Source organism: Heloderma suspectum, chromosome Z (genome assembly GCF_057233095.1).
Source record: "Heloderma suspectum isolate Gila_16-S chromosome Z, 16-S_ref, whole genome shotgun sequence".
Lineage (NCBI taxonomy): Eukaryota > Metazoa > Chordata > Lepidosauria > Squamata > Helodermatidae > Heloderma > Heloderma suspectum.
Genome location: NC_139476.1, coordinates 7,165,329 through 7,184,398, shown reverse-complemented (window position 1 = coordinate 7,184,398; position 19,070 = coordinate 7,165,329). Strand labels below are relative to the sequence as shown.

The 19,070-nt window shown below is 45.6% G+C and overlaps 1 protein-coding gene across 3 annotated transcripts; it reads right to left on the bottom strand.

Moving 5' to 3' along the window:
* Positions 1 to 441: 441 nt before the first annotated feature.
* MOB3A (MOB kinase activator 3A) lies at positions 442 to 17,251 on the bottom strand. 3 transcript variants are annotated; one of them, XM_084826433.1, is made up of 5 exons: positions 11,711 to 12,276; positions 7,255 to 7,357; positions 6,249 to 6,796; positions 3,264 to 3,466; positions 442 to 1,065 (listed from the first exon to the last, which is right to left on the bottom strand). In XM_084826433.1, exons 3-5 carry the CDS (start codon positions 6,661 to 6,663, stop codon positions 1,036 to 1,038), a joined length of 648 nt encoding a protein of 215 aa, XP_084682559.1. In that variant the 5' UTR covers positions 6,664 to 6,796; positions 7,255 to 7,357; positions 11,711 to 12,276; the 3' UTR covers positions 442 to 1,035. The 3 variants fall into 3 exon arrangements, with proteins under 3 accessions (XP_084682559.1, XP_084682558.1, XP_084682557.1); XM_084826432.1 differs by lacking the exons at positions 7,255 to 7,357; positions 11,711 to 12,276 and adding an exon at positions 17,183 to 17,251; XM_084826431.1 differs by lacking the exon at positions 7,255 to 7,357.
* Between the last annotated feature and the right edge of the window lie 1,819 nt (positions 17,252 to 19,070).

Here is a 19,070-nt window from a genome sequence, read left to right as displayed (position 1 = left end):
CAGAACCAGAACCAACAGGAGGAAGTTGCTGGGAAGTGGATCTTGGCTAACAGTAGAAGCTGTTGGATAGTGGAACAGAGCTGTCTCAAGAGGGGGTGGGCTCTCCTTCACTGGAAGCATTTAAGCAAAGGCCAGGCGGCCATCGGACAGGGATACTGTAGCTGCTTCCTGCATTGTAGATTCTGCATTGAGCAGGGGTTGGACTAGATGATCTCTGATGCACCTTTCAACTCTATGATTCTACAATTAACAAGGCACCCCCCTCCCCCACAAGACAAAAAACAGGGCCAGCGATCTGAATATTGGGACAGTTGGAGTGTATGAAATGCAGGATCTGGACATGGTTTGGATCAATCCTGTACTCTGGAAAACAGAAGCGCTAAAACCCCACACATACCAAAATAGAAATGCCAAGACACACCTTACAATAGGAGATGAGGCACCAAGTGAAGGCAGTGCTAGGAAACATTTATTTTTTCTTTGTAGAAAAACATGTATACCGAGTGAGTGGCCTAAACACAGCCCTAAGACATACGCATCTCTCAGTGATTTTGTCAACCTAAGCTTCTTCATCATGCGATGCAAGACACAGGACTTGAATCTCATGCAAAATTGAAGAGGATTGGGGGTGGGCAGAGAACAATGCCCCTCCCTCAATCCCACTCCCCTAAATCCCAGCCCTAGAGAAGGAAGGTGATAGGAAAGAGCTGTCGATCCAAAGAATATGTTTTAATTAAGAGTGGTATTTTCCCCAGGCATTGCAAGTTCCTTTTAAAATATATATATCAATCAATAATTCAACAATCAGAAGCATTTTATAAAATAGTTTCACTAGGAACTCTAAATCATCACAAGCTCATTTAAAAAAATTATATATATATATATATATATATATATATAAAATATATATATTATTTCCTTAGAAGGCTTCCAGATGGCTGCATTGTCTCTGGTGGATGAGGGTCCCACAGTCCTGAGAGAGATACACGCAGATTGGGAATGCCTCGGACAGATGACCGGAAAAGTCCCAGAACATCAGTGGCACATCCGTGAGGTCATTTCCTTCTGTCAAAGAGCAAGGGGATGGAGAGGGTTACTTTCCTCTGGTCACTGTTCAAGTTGAAAATCAAGAAAAGGATTGTAAAAGATGCGTTTGCACAGGTTAGAGGATGCGGCATATGTTCAACCATAACATTGCAACAAGTACACGGCAGAACTGGGTTCAGGACACAGCACAGATAGATATCGGTGATACTTCTATACGGCTAAATCTAAAAAAAATCCCTCAGCAGTTCACATATAAATATTAAAATCATATTTAAAATACAATGTTAAAAACACAACATTAAAAACAATCCCAATCACAGTAAAAGCTGCAGTAAGATGGAGCGGCATGATTAATTTAATTACAGCTTGGGGAAAGCCTGGGTGAGCAAGTGTGTTTTCAGGAGGTGTTTAAAAGATGCCACGTTTTCTGCCTCCCAAACTGCATGAGGGAGGTTTTTCCAGAGGGTGGGTGCCACTACAGAGAAGGCCCGACATTTGGGTATTGCGTGGCGACATTCTGTTAGTTCTGGAATGTCCAGCAAGGCCTCTCCTCTGATGATATTAAAGGTCACCTGGGTATGTATAACAGAAGGTGGTCAGACAGACAGACAGGATGGATGGATGGTAGAGATGGATGGATGGATGGATGGATGGATGGATGGATGGATAGCAAGCTTTTGGCCCTTATGAAAGGCAGACATCCCCTCCTACTGAAGTTGTGAACAAATTTCTGTTGAAAAGGAAGCATCCCTGTGCAATGAAGTGCTGTGTTAAGATTGAGGAACTTCCACAAACACAAACACACCCCTGAACAGAGGAAGTGCCTTGACCTCGTATACCAGGGCTGCGGAACCGCAAACAAACACGCAAGCCCAGGCCACGCCCTCTTTAGGAACATAGGAAGCTGGCTTCTACTGAGTCAGACCCTGGGTCCGCCATCTAGGCTCTCCATGGAGGTTTTCTGGCCCTACCTGGAGACACCGGAGATCGAACCTGGACCTTCTGCATGCAAAGCAGGGGCCCTGTCACTGAGCCACAGCCCTTCCCCTCTTTCTCAGCCACGCCCACTCCTTGGCCCCATCCTGCTATTATTGATATTATTTATTCCAGGGGTGTCGAACCTCTTTCAGACCCAGTGCTGAATTCCATGTCAGAGAAGCCGTCGGGGGTCGCATCCCAGAGGTGGGCGGGGCCAAACGCAAAAGGGGGTAGGGCCAACATATCAAAAATGCCAGCCTATTCTCGCTTAAAGCTGCTAGTTAGAGAACCTTACGAGAGGCATTCCAATCATTTAGAAGGGTGGTGGGGGAGAGACATGCAAAAGCCAGAAAAACACCCAACGATCAGTGTTCGGAGCTAAGTGCCGTGGCAGCTACATGGAACCTCCATATTCAGAGGCATTCTACCTATGCAGGGGAGAGAGATGGCTGTTGCCTTCACATGTTGTTTATGGGCTTCCTGATGGACCTTTGGATTCATCCAGCAGGACTCTCCTTATGGAAGTCTATCCACAGCAGGGGTGTCAAATCTCTTTCAGCCCGAGGGCAAAATTCCATTTTGGAGAAGCTCTCGGGGGCCGCAGTCCAGTGGTGGGCAGGGCCAAGGCAAAAGGGATGGGGCCAAGAATGCCAGCATATTTCAGCTTCAAGCTGTGACTGCTAACAGCTTGTAGCTAAGCCTTAGGAGAGGCATTTCAGCCTTTCAGCATGGGGAAAAAATGTACAAAAGCTTGTTACCAAATAACTGGCAGTCAGGGTAAATGGGAAGGGGGCATGGCCCGTGGGTCTGCAGTTTTGCAGCCCTGATCAATAGCTATTAGCCAGGATAGATGAATGGACCCTCCACTTTCAGGGGCATTATACCTCTGAAGTTCAGTTGCTGGGGACAAAAAACAATGGAGGATTATCTCCTTCATGTCCCAGGAAGCCGAAACACAGGGCCGCTGGCTGTACGCTGCTGGACACAGGATGCTGGTCTAGATGGACCTTTACTTTGAATGGACAAGGATCTTCTTATTAGCACAGGATCGAAAAGGGGCAGACCAGCAGCGGACAAGGCAAAAGCGAAACAGCAGGCAAGGGCACTGGTGTGGATGTCTCTGCCTTAAACCCACAGACGGTCCTGACACAGTTAGACACAGGACAGAGAGCCGGGGTCTCGGTTCTTTGGCAAGAGACGGAATTGGGAGAGGTCCACAGACCCAGCTCTGCACTCACCAGCGGCTCCAGCTCCTTCGTGTCTATGAGGTTGAACTGTTTCACGAAGTAGTAGAAGTGCTTGTAACATGTGTTGACGTGGGCTTCTGAGCCCATCTGGGCGATGCGGTCAAAGTGATGGATGTAAACGTGGACAAAGACCCGGAAAAGACGGGAGAGGATTTTTTTCACCACCTGGAGGAAGTTCTTGGGAAATGGAGTACCTGCAGGATGACAAAGACATTCACACACACACACACACACACACACATTTTATACATATACACACACACACACACATTATATATATATACACACAAACACACACAATTATATATACATACACACAATTATATATATACACACACACACACACACTATACACACACACAATTATATATATACACACACACATTATATACACACACGTACACACAATTACACACACACACACACTATATATATTCACACACACACACACACATTATATATATATATATATACACACACAATTATAATATACACACACAATTATATATATACACACACACACATTATATACACACACGTACACACAATTACACACACACACACACACTATATATATTCACACACACACACATTATATATATATACACAAACACACACAATTATATATACATACACACAATTATATATATACACACACACACTATATATATATATTCACACACACACACACATTATATATATATATATATACACACACACAATTATAATATACACACACAATTATATATATATATATATATATACACACACACACAATTCTATATATACACACAAACACATTATATACACACACGTACACACAATTACACACACACACACTATATATATTCACACACACATATTATATATATATATACACAAACACACACAATTATATATACATACACACAATTCTATATATACACACACACACACACACACTATACACACACAATTCTATATATACACACACACACATTATATACACACACATACACACAATTACACACACACTATATATATATTCACACACACACATTATATACATATATATATACACACACACACACACACAATTATAATATACACACACACAATTATATACACACACACACACACACTATACACACACACAATTCTATATATACACACACGTACACACAATTACACACACACACACACAATATATATATTCACACACACACACACACACATTATATATATATATATACACACACACAATTATAATATACACACACAATTATATATACACACACACACTATACACACACACACACAATTCTATATATACACACACACACATTATATACACACACGTACACACAATTACACACACACACACACTATATATATTCACACACACACTCACATTATATATATATATATACACACACACAATTATAATATACACACACACACAATTATATATATATATACACACACACACACACACTATACACACACACACACACAATTCTATATATACACACACACACATTATATACACACACGTACACACAATTACACACACACACACACACACACTATACATACACACACACACGCAAGGTACATGCACCACCACCATACCAGATTTGCCAACATGAGATCCGGAAGGCCAAGAAATTCAAGCCTCAGTTTCCTGCATCAAAACCAAACATGGGGAAAAGCCACCACAAGGAGGTTTTATCCACCTTATTTTGTGTAATGCACAAAAGGGATGGAGGTGAGTCAAATGCTATGACTTACAATTGCAGCAGGACGTAGGGAAGAGGGAGGGAAAACCACGCTCAAATGCAGCTCTCGCCTAATAAATCCTCCACAGCCCCCACCCCCAAATAAAACCTGCATGATTGAATCATAGGATTCAATAGCAGAGGTCTTGGACTCTAATTACCTTGCTTGATACAGGAAATCTAGGGCCAGTGTGGTGTAGTGGCTGGAGTGTTGGACTGGGACATGGGAGATCTGGGTTCTAGTCCCCACTCGGGTAGGACTCACTGGGTACCTTTGGGCCAGTCACTGGCTCTCAGCCTAACCTGCCTTACAGAGTTGTTGTGAGGATAAAATGGAGAGGAGGAGGGCCATGCAAGCAGCCTTGGGTTTCTTCGAAAAGGAAAAAAGGAGGGATATAAAAAGATAATGACAAGGACGACGACGATGATGTAGTCCTGTCCTCTGGGACAGAGGCAGAGAACAAGTTTTGCCCTCTTCTGTGTGGCAGCCTGCAGGGGTATGCGGAGGGCTGACTCATCCCTGACCTCCAGTCTTTTCTTCTCCAGGCCAAACATACCCTCTTCCCATAGGACTTGTTTCCACACCCCTGACCATCTTCGTTACCCTTCTCTGAATCTCTTCCAGTTTGTCTACATCAGGGGTGGGCAACAGACAGCCACAGGCTGCGTGCAGCTCCGCTGGACTTTTATCTAGCCCCCACTGCTGAAATGTGGCAGTATGACAGCAGGAGAAAACAGCCCCTTTTAAAAGCAATCATTCACAAAAGGAAAATCACCAATTTGTGGCTGAATTGTGACAGCAAGAGAATTGTGACAGCTGCCGCCGCCATGTCACCAAAATTTGGTGCCAACCCCGCAATTTCCCATTAAAAGGGGGCATTTTTCCCGCTGCCACTGTTGAATTTCAGCAGTGAGGCAAGTGGGGGCAACCCCTGCTGGGGTCCAGGTGAGCAACCCCTGGAAGCCGCTCACCCCTGGTCTACGTCATTCTTAAACTGCGGTGCCCAGAACTGGACACAGTAATCCAGATGAGGTCTGACTAGCACAGAATAAAGGGGAACTTTGTACTTCCTGAAACTTAGAAACTACAGTTCTATTAATGCAGCCTACAATCGCATTTGCCTTGTTCGCAGCCGCATCACATAGCCAGGCTCAGGTCCAGCCTGAGATCAACCACAATGTTCTTCCAGAACCCCATAACACCTCTCTGCCCACTCACCAACGTTTGTGGGGAAGAGGTCCTCATTGTTAATTTGTACCTCGATCCAGTCCATGAGGAGATTCATGTATTTAGGAGCAGAAAGGGCAGTGGGCTTGCGGTATTTCTCATCCTGCCACCGGTATTCATACTTCGGGCCCCCAGACATGACCGGACAGGTCTGCTCCGTGCAGTAGTCGCTGATGGTCCCGTAGATAAGGTTGATGCGGTTGAAGAAATCCACCACGTGTACTGCCACCCAGTCGTTCAGCTCCTCGTCGGATGGTAGCTGGACGGCCAGCTTCAAATCCAACCCGGCGTTGAGCGATGCCTGGGCTTTTTTGTGGAGCTCGAAGCGCTGCGTCCCAGGTTCAAATTTCCGCTTGGGGCGGAAGGTTCGGTCTTTGTTGAAAACTTGCTTCAATGGATTAGCCATTTCCTCCTCCCCACCACGTTCTCGATAGCTGGAGACCCACCACAGCTACAGGGCGCTTTCCAAAAGGTGGGTGTTATCACAACCGCCTTTAAACCTTAATTGTGCACCGTTGGAGATCCAGATGCTTTGCAACCTACCGTGGAACAGATATAAAGTTAACCTTGAGCACCAGGGCAGGGCAGGGGGGGGGAATTAAAAAAACAGTATGTTCAATACTTTCAGCGGAAGGCCCAGACCACAAGCTCAGAAGCAGCGAGAAGGAAGGGAAGGCAATTTCCACACCAGGGATTATTCAGAAAGGGATCAGAAAAGTAAACACTGCCAGCATCCTAATGCATTTATACAGCGTAGCTGCGTTTGCAATAGCGCATACTATTGAAAAAGCACATCCCGTTTATTGTTAACTGCCGGGGGAGCCATGTTTTGGGGGAAACGTGGGACACAAGTAAAATCTGCTCCGCCGGGCTAAAGAATTTGGTTGTTGTGCATGCTTTTCATTTTGAAACAAAGGCAACCAAGAGAAGGAGAATCTAATACAAGTTTATAAAATGAAGGAGGGGACAGCGGGAAAGAGGCATCTCCCTTTCTCACCATAGTAGAGCCTGGGGTCACCCAACGATACAGGATTGGCAGAGGACTCAGGACAGACAAGTGTCTCCTCCTCTTTCACACAGCACAGAATTCGTGAAACTCACTGCAGAGAGACGCAGAGACGGGGACCGGCTTACAAGACTTTTGAAAAGATTAGGCTGCCCTATACAAGATATAACGGCCTGTCAGCCATAATAGCTATATGGAAACTCCATGTTCAAAGGCATTCTCTGTCTCTCTCTCTCTGTCTCTCTCTCTCAGCAGTTGGTGAGGGGAAAAGAGCAGAAGAGGGATCTTGTCCCTGTGTCTTGTGTGTGGGCTTCCAAGAGGCATTCATTCATTCATTCATTTATTTATTAAATTTCTTAATCATCCATCTGGCCAGTCACCCAGCCACTCTGGGCAATGTACAATAATACAACCGTTTAAAACAATAAAATTCCACATTAGAACATCATATTTCTAAAAATACCCTAACCCACACCAAATACCTGCCTGAACAACCACGTTTTTAATGTGTGGCGGAAGCTCACAAAAAATCTGGATGTCCACCGTGGGAAGCAAGATGCTGAACTAGACAGATCTTCAACCTGATTCAGTACAGCTCTCTTTACAGCGCTATTGCAAAAATCCCAGCTCCAATGTAAAAGACAAAAAGCTAGAGACTCTAGTCCTCATGAACTCCTATGATCTCTTTTTAAAAAAATCCTATTTGAAAAAACCAGGCAGCCAGAATGGTGTTCAGACACACAGGTGCATCCACAAGAGATTCCCCCCCAAACAGAAGTGCACCTTAGAGGGAGAGAAACATTTCAAAGATGCCCCCCCGCCCCGCTGCTTTCCCCATCAGCAAAAGCCAAAAGGTGCCACCGATGTTTTTAATTATACAGATGCGGTTGTTAAGGAAGTTGCGAACAGAGAGGTGGGAGAAGGCGGCGGACCCTGAACAGCAGCAGAGGAAGCTACAACCCCCGATTACTAAGAATCGAGTCAGGGCCTGCTGTAACCACATCCTGTGAACACATCTTTCAGTTCTGGGAAGAAAGCGGAAACATCAAGAAAGAGACTGCCTAACCCACAGAAAGAAGGAGGAAGAGATTATCTTATTTCAGGGCCTAAGAACAAGCACCCGGTAACCTGGTGAATTGCACAGAATTAATTCTGTCCTGAATTGGGTGGGTTGCCAGTTATTCAGCTAGTATGTCAGGGGCACACAACCTTTTAACGTTATTCAGCTACTACGTCAGGGGCACACAAACTTTTTTACCTCATTTAGTTGGTATGGCAGGGCTGCACAACCTTTTTGGCCCCAAGGGCCAGATGTGGTGCTGTGTCAGGGGCCATGCATATATGTGTATATATCCCAGCAATCCTGATACAGATTGCTCTTTCCTTGCTGGTTGCAGCAGGAGGAAAAAAGCAGTCTGTTTGTGGATCTCTGGAGGAGGGAGCTATTTATTATTATTATTATTATTATTATTATTATTATTATTATTATTATTAATGAGTTGCTCTATGAGCAACTCTCAGGGCAAAGCCAAAAGCAAAAGAGGCAGGACTAAAATAACAGACAAACATCTGGCTAGTTATTTTGAACCAATATGTAACATTCAGGTCTATTCACCTTCTCAACCCCAGTAAACCTCTTCTGCCTTGGCCCTGTGTGAGGCTTTTTCTTTCACCTCTCTTCAGCTCCCTTTGCTTAGCTGGATGCCTTAGCCCCTGATTTTCACACTGTGTATGCACACACATATCATTTTTCTTTACAGGGCAAAACTGCTGCCAGCAAGATTAGGCCTGGGCAAATTTATTTTTATTTATTTAATCAATGAATAGAGCACAGCTATATCTAAAAAGAGATCTTGAAACAGCAGAAAACTTTAAAATGCAAATTACGGCTAAAATACTTAAAAACAGAGAATACAAAACGCCTCAGTTAAAACATTTAAAGCAAAGCAAAGCAAAGCAGAACAAAACAAAAAACTACCTGAATTAAAACATTTAAAATCAAAGAACTCACAATCAACGAACAGGGCAGCACAATCAGTCAAAGACGGCAGGACTGGGTGAAAAGACAGGTCTTTAACTGGAACCTATATTATTTATTTAATCAAATATTTAACTGGCACCTGTGTTGTTTATTTAATCAAATATAATCAAATATTGTATTATATATTTAAGCAAAACATCAGAGCCCCTGGCTGGGTCTGACCTAAAAACTTCACCTAGCCCAGCATTCTGTTTCCAACGGCGGTCAGCCTAGACTCTAGGGAAGCCCATGAGCAGGGCACAAAGCCAACACCCCCCCCCCCAGTGTTGCCAGCCCACAACACCTGCATTGCAGAGACAGAACCTCTCTGTGGGGAGGCACTCTATCATGGCCAAGACACCCCCCCCCCGTCTCTATTTTTAAATTGATCAGCTGGGGATTGAACTTGGGAACCTTCTGCATGCAAAGCAGGTCCTCTTCTGCTACGCTACACCGCTAACCTTAACCATTCAATGACCAAATGCGAAAAGAGTCGGAGGGGGGGTTGCAGCCCCCTCATCCAGCCCCCCCCCAGCTCAGTGCAGGAAAACCAGAGCTAGAACAATGCCAGCCTCTGCTTGGAGACCCCATCCACCCCTCTAGCTCATTGGTCCCATTCTCAAACCACTCTTACCATCAATACGGTTCTGCTAATGTTCGACCGAAATCTACCCTCCCAGAACTTCAGCCCCTTAGATCTAACTCTGCCTGCTGGGGTGGCGGAGAATGAGTCTTTGCCCATTTCTAGGTGTCAGTCCCTCAGGGATTTAGGAGTGCAATCAGGTCTCCCTGCAGTCTTCTCTTACCCAGGCTAAACAAACACCCTAAGAGGTAGCCTGCCCCTGAACAGAGAGGATTCCCTGACAGATCATGGCTGACAACAAATGATACCAAGGGGGCGGCCTGACACTTGAAGCGCTCCCTGCTCCTGCCCACAGTCAGTGATTGCACCAAGAAGTTGCAAAAACAACTAACGCCGCTGCTCCCCCAAACGCTCCTTTTTTTGCAGAGGCTCCCTCTGCAAGGACTCTGGTGGCTGCAGCGTCAGTGGGGTGCTTGAGCGCTCCTTTAGAGTTCTGACTGAAACCCGGAGCGGATTCACTGACCCACTGACATCAGAGCCACCGGACTCCACTGCTCCCTCTAAATATGAATTACTTTGAGGCTGACTGGGGAAAAAATTTCTGGACACAAAATCTTTGCTCTCCCCCTCAGCTACAGGCCTGCCTCCAAGGGTGGCATATCCTGCAAGAACGAGGCTGCTTTATGACTGGGGTGTTGAACCTCTTTCAACCCCCGAGGGCAAAATTCCAGTTTGGAGGAGCTCTCAGGGACCGTGTTCCAGTGGCGGATGATGCCGGAGGCAAAGGGGTCAAGGCCAACATCTCAAAAATGCCAGCATCTTGTAGCTTAGAGCTCTTGCTGCCAGAAACTGAGCTTTAGGAGAAGCATTTTGACCTTTTAAAATGCGGGGAAAGGGACAGAAAAGCTGGGAAGCCTCTCAGTGATGGATGGTCGGGGAAAGGGGGTGCTTGATTATTTACTTGGTTGAGTATTTACTTCTAGTTTGGGGGGCGGGGGTGGGGGCAAAGAGACGCACTGAAGGCTCCAAGCCACATTCTGTATGACTAAATCTGAAAGGAAAATGAACCCAAGGAAGTCTAGCTAACCCAGCATTCTGTTTCCAAAAGCCGTTAACAAGACATCATAGCAAAGTTCACGCCAGTTGGACCATCCACCCAGGCAGGGGTGTTTCTAGGCACTGAAAAGATTTGGGGCCCAAATCCAACCCCCTGCTCAGTGCAGGAATCCAAGTCAGAGCCAAGTCATGGCTCTGTAGAATAGGACCGGGGCCCTGGAAAACAGATTTGGGGCTCCGGCCTCATAGGCCCTCCTAAAGGAAATCAACCCTGAGTGCTCATTGGAAGGACAGATACTGAAGCTGAAGCTGAAATATTTTGGCCACCTGATGTGAAGCGAAAACTCCCTGGAAAAGACCCTGATGCTGGGAAAGACTGAAGGCAAAAGGAGAAGGGGACGGCAGAGGATGAGATGGCCGGATAGCATCACCGATGCAATGAATATGAACCTGAGCACACTCTGGGAGAGAGCGGAGGACAGGAAGGCCTGGCGTGCTATGGTCCATGGGGTCACGAAGAGTCGGACACGACTGAACGACTGAACAACAACAACCTCATAGGCCCAGGTCTAGCAACGCCCCAGCATCAAGGTGCTGTTTACTCCCAGAGGCAACAGTTTTCCGGGGTCTCAGGAAGGGATGTTTCCCCACACATTTAACTAGAGATGCGAGGGAGTGAACGTGGGACATTTTGGCATGCAAAATTCCGTGAAAACAAATCAAATCCCACCCTCTTCCCCCTGCAAGGAAAGAGTCCTTTCCCCGAAAGATCAAGGTCAAGTTCTCACCTGCATTTCTTTGAGCGAGGAGGACAGCCCCAAGGAGCCACCGAAGCGTGTTTTGAAGAGGCCAGTCGAAATAAGAAGAGAGGAGGGGGGAAACCCAACACAGAAAACAAGACCACTCTCAGTATTTTAAGAAAACACACTTTGCAAAGACCTACAACCCAGGGAGAGATTGCTACACACGGCACACGAGGAGGAACTTGTCTTGCAAGCAGCTCCTTTCTGACTAAACCTGAAGTGTCTCTGCCCACTGACTTGCTTGGATTAAAAAACCCTGATGACTAACGTAGCCCTAACAGCGTGGTTTCCTTTTAGGGAAAGCTAAACTCCTGCTTGAGAGAGAAAAAGAAGAAGCCAGGCATTAGTATCTATACAAACAGGGCATTTCCGATGTCAACCAGGATAACGTTTTCCTAGATCAAATTTTCCAAAGAAAGGGAGGGGGTTGCCTCTCCCAAAGAAAGACCTAAAGATAATAGCAAGATAGCATGGGGGTGGCGACGGAGGGGGCACTGAAAGGGGAAAGAGAACACCCTTTTACACTACATAGTGGAGCCTGGTGGCTCTGATGTAAGTGAGGTAGTGGACCCACTCTGGGTTTCAGCCAGAACTCTAATGGATCTACCTTGGGTAGCTCCTTTAGAGTTCTTTTTTTTTTTTAATCTATTTTTTATTTTATTTTTATACATGAAATAAACACTACCAACAATATAATCAGAATCTTCAGTTTCCAACAATACAGTTTTCTAGAAAAAAGAAAAAAGGGAGGACAGCAAAAAAAGGAAGAGAAAGAAAGAAAAAAGAAAAAAACAGAATTATATCAAACTACAGTAAGAACAAACCAAATATCCAAATAGCCTTATAGCACAGAAATAGAAGCGAACAATCCATTTCCATTGGCCATAAATTACCATTCAATTAACGCATATTAATAAACATTAAAGGTTTAGCCAACAAGGAATAGTAATAATCATCATCCCATAATGGTTTTAATAATAAGAACACTAATAAAAAGGGGGGGGGAGAAATTTAAGAAAAGGATAAAAACAGGAACAAATCATTTGTATATTTTAAGTAATATCACATCCAAAGATATATTTGGATATATTATATATATATATTTATATAAATATATTTATATGTGTATACACATGTACACACACAAATATGCACTTTATTACAATACAACATAAAAAAAGAGGAGAAAGACGCTCCTTCGCACCTTGGAGAGCTCCTTTAGAGTTCTGACTGAAACCCGGAACAGATTCTCTGCCCCACTGATATCAGAGCCACCAGCCTCCGCTGGCACCACATCATGTCCTGCAAGAGGATCAAATCATAAAATCACAGAGCTGGAAGGGGTCCTGGAGATCATCTAGTCCAACCCCAGTCAAAGCAGGATCTACAATACAGGATGCAGCTACAACACCCCTGACAGGTAGCTGCCTATCCTCTGCTTAAATACCTCCAGAGAATTGCCCACCATCTCTCACGGTGCTTCCACTATCCAATGGCTTGTCCTGTTATGTTTCTTGTAATGTTAAACCAAAATCTGCTAGCCTTCAATCCCCAGCCATTGGTTCTAGTCCTGTTCCCTAGAGCAACAGAGAACAAGTCTGGCCCATCTTCTGCATGACAGCCATTCAGGTATTTGAAGACCGCTGCAACGTCTCCTCTTAATCTTCCCTCCTCCAGGCTAAAACATACCTGGATCAAGACAGATCCAGGAAAAGCGTTGGGGCGGGTGGGGATTTTCTTGGAAACATCCAAACTCCCTGCCCACTCAAGGGAAAGGCAAGCAGATCCATACCCACACATTCCTTGCTTTCAGAACATAACAAATTGCATTGCTAGATCAGACCAGACAACCATCTAGCCCAGTAGTCTGTTTCCAACAGTGATCAGCCAAAATCCCCCTGGGAAACACGCAAGAAAGGCCCAAAGGCAATGCCTGTCCCCACCTCTGTTTACTGTCCCCTGCATATGGTCTCTCAAGGTATACTGCATCTGAACATGGAGGTTCTCTTTTTGAGCTTCCATAGTAAGCAGGTATTGATAGACCAAATATAAGCAGTGTCTTGGCCTGATCGAGAAAGATGCTCTGTAGATTACTACTTCCACTGGACAGAGGTTCTCTTCCGCTAGCAGTCGTTGATCGACTTTGCCACCTCCATTAATTTGACTATTCTGTTTTTTTAAAAGCATCTAAGCCAGGGTCTACCTGGGAGCCAAATTTGGCATGCTGGGGTTCCCCGGGTGGCCACCCCCCCACACACCTGTCCCCCCAACTGCCGATTGTTCGGTGGTTTCCTGGCATTTGTGCAGTTTTCTCCCTATTCTAAAAGGCTGAAACGCCTCTCCTACAGCTTAAGTGACTGGCAGGAAGAAGCTAAAATAGCCTGGTATTTTTGTATTTTTGACTCCACCCTGTTTTGCCTTTGGCTCCGCCTTCTACTAGAATGCAAGCCTTGACAACTTCTCTGAAATGGAATTCGGCTGAAAGAGGTTCAACGTCCCTGATCTAAGCCAATGACCACGGCAGTGAGTTCCATAGGTTTGTTATGCAGGGTGTTCATGTGTGTTCCTTCTGTCTGTCAGTCCAGAATGTGCTCCGAACCATATTGCTTTGGAGGAATCCCCTTTGCAGTATCGCAAGGGAGGGAGAGAAACTCCTTCCCCACCACCCACCCCTAACTAACGCATAACGGCTGGGGGATCCTGGGAGTTGTGGTCCAACACATCTGGATGACACCAGGTTGGAACAAGGCTGGAACATTCTCTCATCACTTGTAGCTTGAACGAATGAATGAATCACTTCCAGGGAAAAATCACCGTGTCGAGGGAGCCAGCAATCTGCAGAGTCCGATCCAAGGCAGCTCACACAGCAGCAGAAGCCACCCTCGGGTGCCACAGGGGTATTCAGCGATGGCAACACCTGTGCAAACTCGGCTTCGAGCCTTGACCACTCGATCAAGTGAGAGTTACATGCAACCAAGGGCAGCTTCTTGGGTGGCGGCAGCTCAAATCCCACCCACTGACCCAATTCCGTGATTCCGCTGAAGGGAAGCATATTCGGGCCTCTGCCAGGGGACCCCTGCCTCCCCAGAAGAACGCCACGGGAACCGGGAGACCAGCCATCAGCTGCCTCAGTGTGTGTTTCCTCCTCTCTCCCTGCTCCTTTTTCCTTTTGTATCGTGTCTATTACATTAAGAGCCTGCAGGCAGGGTTCTCTTTGGATATCTATACAGCACTTAGTACATTTTAATGTTAAATCATCGTAATGACCCACAAAACATATCATCCACAAAACACAAAAAATTGATGTGTGAATCTTCCAAAGGTCCCTGCTTCCAGGAACTTACAGCAATCAACTGTTGCTTTCCCCATTCTCAGCAGGATGTGTCGAGCCAGCAGTGAGGAAAAAGGATTTTAACCAGCTCCGTTTTGAAACTGATATTGGTACCAGGCATTAAGTACCAGAAGAGGATGGGAATCCCCCCAAAACTCCGGTGGTTTTTGAATATGCTTGGACTTTTAGGAAGTTGGGGATCTGATCAGTCACAGTTCCTTGAAATGACATCTCCAAGATGAATTTCCTGTGACAGGAAATTCTTTGTGTATTTCCAGCTGGAAAATTGCCAGGAAATTTTCCATTTTTTATTTATATGTTTCCCAGTCCCTCCATCTTTCCAGTGAGTGCCCTTTACTACTATCCTGTGAAGGATAGCAATACCAGACAGGCTGCTCAACAAGATCAGCCTCGGATGGCCTTCTCTCTGTCCCATCAGCCCAGACAGCTAGGCGGGTGAGGACAAGGGAGAGGGCCTTCTCTGTGGTGGCCCCCACTCTGTGGAACTCCCTCCCTAGGGAACTCCGCCATGCCCCCTCTTTAATGAGCTTCTGCCATGCATTAAAAATGTGGTTGTTCAGGCAGGCACTTCGGGTGGGTTCGGGTAATTTTAGAAATGTGATGTTTTTAATGTTGAATTTTATTGTTCTGAACTGTTCTTATTGTTGTACATCAACACTCTGGGTGACCAGCCGGATGGGCGATTAATAAATTTAATAAATTAATAAATAAAAAATAAAAAAAAATCCTGGTTTTGACCGAGAAAGCCCTCATTTCGCATTTCCAGAGCAGTGAGATTTTAGGCTGCGATCCAAGGTAGTAGCTATAAAACCGAGGAAGAAGCAGGATGCCCCCAGTGTGAATGTCACCGCTGCCAGGACTCACTAGGTAGCCCCCACCCCCGGTCTCAGCCTCAGTTTTCCCCATCTGCAAAATGGGATTAAGAAACACCAGCAAATTTTACAGTGCGGTTGTAAGGAAGTTACTGCGCGTGATGGCCTCTGAAACCTTAGAGGTACTATCAGTGTTAAGATTATTATTTATAATGATCTATGTAAACACAGTCTGCTTTGGTTTGCTTACACAGGGCTGAATTAGTGCTAAGACTCCAGACGAGCATCTGTTTTCAAATTCCAACTCTTCCAAATTATGAAAAGTAGGTTAGAAGACTTCTGAGCTCACCTCCAAAGGGCCGGCATGCTTTGGAAATTAGCAGTGCTGTGTGTGTGAGAGAGAGAGACCTACAGAGAGAGAAAGAGAGAGAGAGTGCATGGAGGAAGCCACCTTCCTGATTAACAGAGGATGGTGTTTCCAGACAGATGTGAACCCCATCACAAGGTCTATCTCCATCCTGCACACAGCGCGCGCACGCACGCACACACACCCATTTAACAATGGTTGCATTTGTAGAATTTTGCAAAAGCTGGATCAAGCATGAAAGGTCAAAGCAGTTTGGCGTGTGGTTATTCTGCAAATAATTGGTGTTAATAATGGCGATGATGGGGGTGGGGAGTTTGAAACAGAAAGTCCCTCCTCTGAAATAAGTTCACTTATGGAGTGTCAACAGCTGAAGAAAAAAGGAAGGGTATACACACCCACACACGCTTCCTATTTAGTGTTGCCTCCTTTAAACTGACCTCTGCACCTGTGCCATTAACAGCCGCTCGATCCGCAGGGATCAGCAGCTGAAGCTGTTCGTGCTATAGAGCGAAAGAAGATGGGCTGCTCATGTCTGCAGACCAAGCAGCTATTAAAGGCAGAGCAGCAGGCTGAGCAGATTTTTCGGATCCGTTGGCAACCCTGGCTGAGGAGTGAGAGCGGGGCAATTGTGTCTCTGGAGAGAAAGAATTGCCCCTTCCTCCTCCTCGATCTGAAACTCTGGGTCGCTCCGCAGAAACAACTGCCCCAGACACGTTACTACTCGCGAGGAGGAAACACGTTCCCCGGGCCCACGCCTGAACACGCACGTAGGGCGCCGGAAATCCAAGCGCTTGACACGCCGCAACTCATTGCAACATCGCATTAAGATTTAAAGCGCGAACAGAAACGCGACCCAAATTGCGCTGCAAATGATGCGGAGGGTGCGGAGGACGCGCGTCCGCCCTCGATTCCCACGTGCACCGTACCTGTCTCTTGGAGAGGATCCCAATCGCGTGCCTAGGCAAACCCCCCAACTTCCTCCAACTGGCTCGAAGGGAAAACTAGAGGCGATTTGCCGCCTGGCTCCACCCTGGGGGCCGGATTGGAGCGAAGCGCCACCCCCACTTCTGGCGCGCTGCTTCCGGGTCCCAATCCAGCCAACTCTTTGGGGACCATGCCATGTTAGTCCTACTTAGAGTAGACCCATTGCAATGATTGGGGCTGAAGTTAGTCGTGGTGAAATTCAGCCCCATTTATTTCAACGGGTCTACTCTAAGTAGGACTGATTGGATGGTACCGTTAGAGGGCAATGCTTAGGTAGAAAAAAAGTCCTACAACTGACTCCCAGCTTGCCCCAGCCATGGGATGCCAGTGGGCACAGTTTCACTCAGATGGGCCGGGCACAGCGTGTGCAACTCTTGACAGCTGCGTAAATTTTGCTTGAAAGGGTTGCGGCGTCAAAGTAAGGCCTATTCCAACCTGTGTAAAAACATGTCTGTTCACCAGCGTGTCCATGTGCATATGCACACATGTTGTTGTTGTTCAGTCGTGTCCGACTCTTCGTGACCCCATGGACCACAGCACGCCAGGCCTTCCTGTCCTGCGCTCTCTCCCGGAGCGTGCTCAAGTCCATATTCATTGCATCCGTGATGCTATCTAGCCATCTCATCCTCCGCCGTCCCCTTCTCCTTTTGCCTTCAGTCTTTCCCAGCATCAGGGTCTTTTCCAGGGAGTTTTCTCTTCGCATTAGGTGGCCAAAATATTGGAGCTTCAGCTTCAGTCTCTGTCCTTCCAATGAGCACTCAGGGTTGATTTCCTTTAGGATGGACTGATTGGACCTCCTTGCAGTCCAGGGGACTCGTAAGAGTCTTCTCCAGCACCACAGTTCGAAAGCATCAATTCTTCGGCGCTCAGCCTTCCTTATAGTATGCACACATACGTGTGTATAGATAAATCTACTTAGTGGTTTAATTAAAAATGCCATGCATATAATACTTTCCTCTGACTGCTCAAAGCACGGCACACACGTTATATTGTTAAAAGAACCCTGTAAGGTTTGCCTGTGTCATTATACCCATGGCGCAGCTGAGGGAGCTGTGAGAAAATAACATGGTTAAGGGTTAAGGCACTTTGCCTGCATGGGAACTACGATAGAGCAATCTCCTAGCTTGCTTTAGAGCTCCTATGTTACTCAAGCTCTAAATTTTCTTGGCAAAATAATAAATAAATAAAACAAAATAAAAATGCTACAGGATTTGCTTTATTTTTTATGCCCAGGAATTAATCTCTAACTAATAAAGTCATTTCTCTTTACTATGTCTAGTTTGCCAAAATTTTTATTCTCCCCCTGCACTTCTAATATTTATTTAGTTAGTTAGTTAGTTAGTTCATTTGTATACCACCCAAGAGCCAAAGCTCTCTGGCCAATTCACAAAATTAAAACCACAAAAATACAACAGCAAATACAATATAAAATATAATAGATTAAAAGCACAAAACAAAAATACAACCGGAGTAAAACCAGCAGCTGTGCAGATATTTAAAATGCGATAGCAGATTTAAGAAGCAAAGCTAAAAAAATGGAATACTATAATGCGAAAAATGCCTGGGAAAATAAAACGGTCTTCACCTGGCACTGGAAAGAATACAATGTAGACACCAAGCAAACCTTGCTAGGGAGTTTGTTCCACAACTGGGGTGCCACGGCAGAACATGCATAAATGGGCAGAAATTCTTTTGGCAAAGCTTCCTGCCACCCACCCACCTCCTTCACATCATCCACATGCTTCACCTGTTGAACACCTGCTCTTAAAAAGCACAGGAGGTCCTACCAGGAAGAAGAAAGCTGGTTACCCTAATATAAGGTCCCTCTGT

Excerpts from the sequence above, each read along its gene's own strand:
- MOB3A (XM_084826432.1), bottom strand. The coding sequence starts at position 6,663 with ATGGCTAATCCATTGAAGCAAGTTTTCAACAAAGACCGAACCTTCCGC. Across the intron at positions 3,467-6,248 it reads CCTCTTCCCCACAAACGTTG|GTACTCCATTTCCCAAGAAC; the intron begins GTGAGTGGGCAG and ends GTCATCCTGCAG. Across the intron at positions 1,066-3,263 it reads CGAAGGAGCTGGAGCCGCTG|AAGGAAATGACCTCACGGAT; the intron begins GTGAGTGCAGAG and ends GCTCTTTGACAG.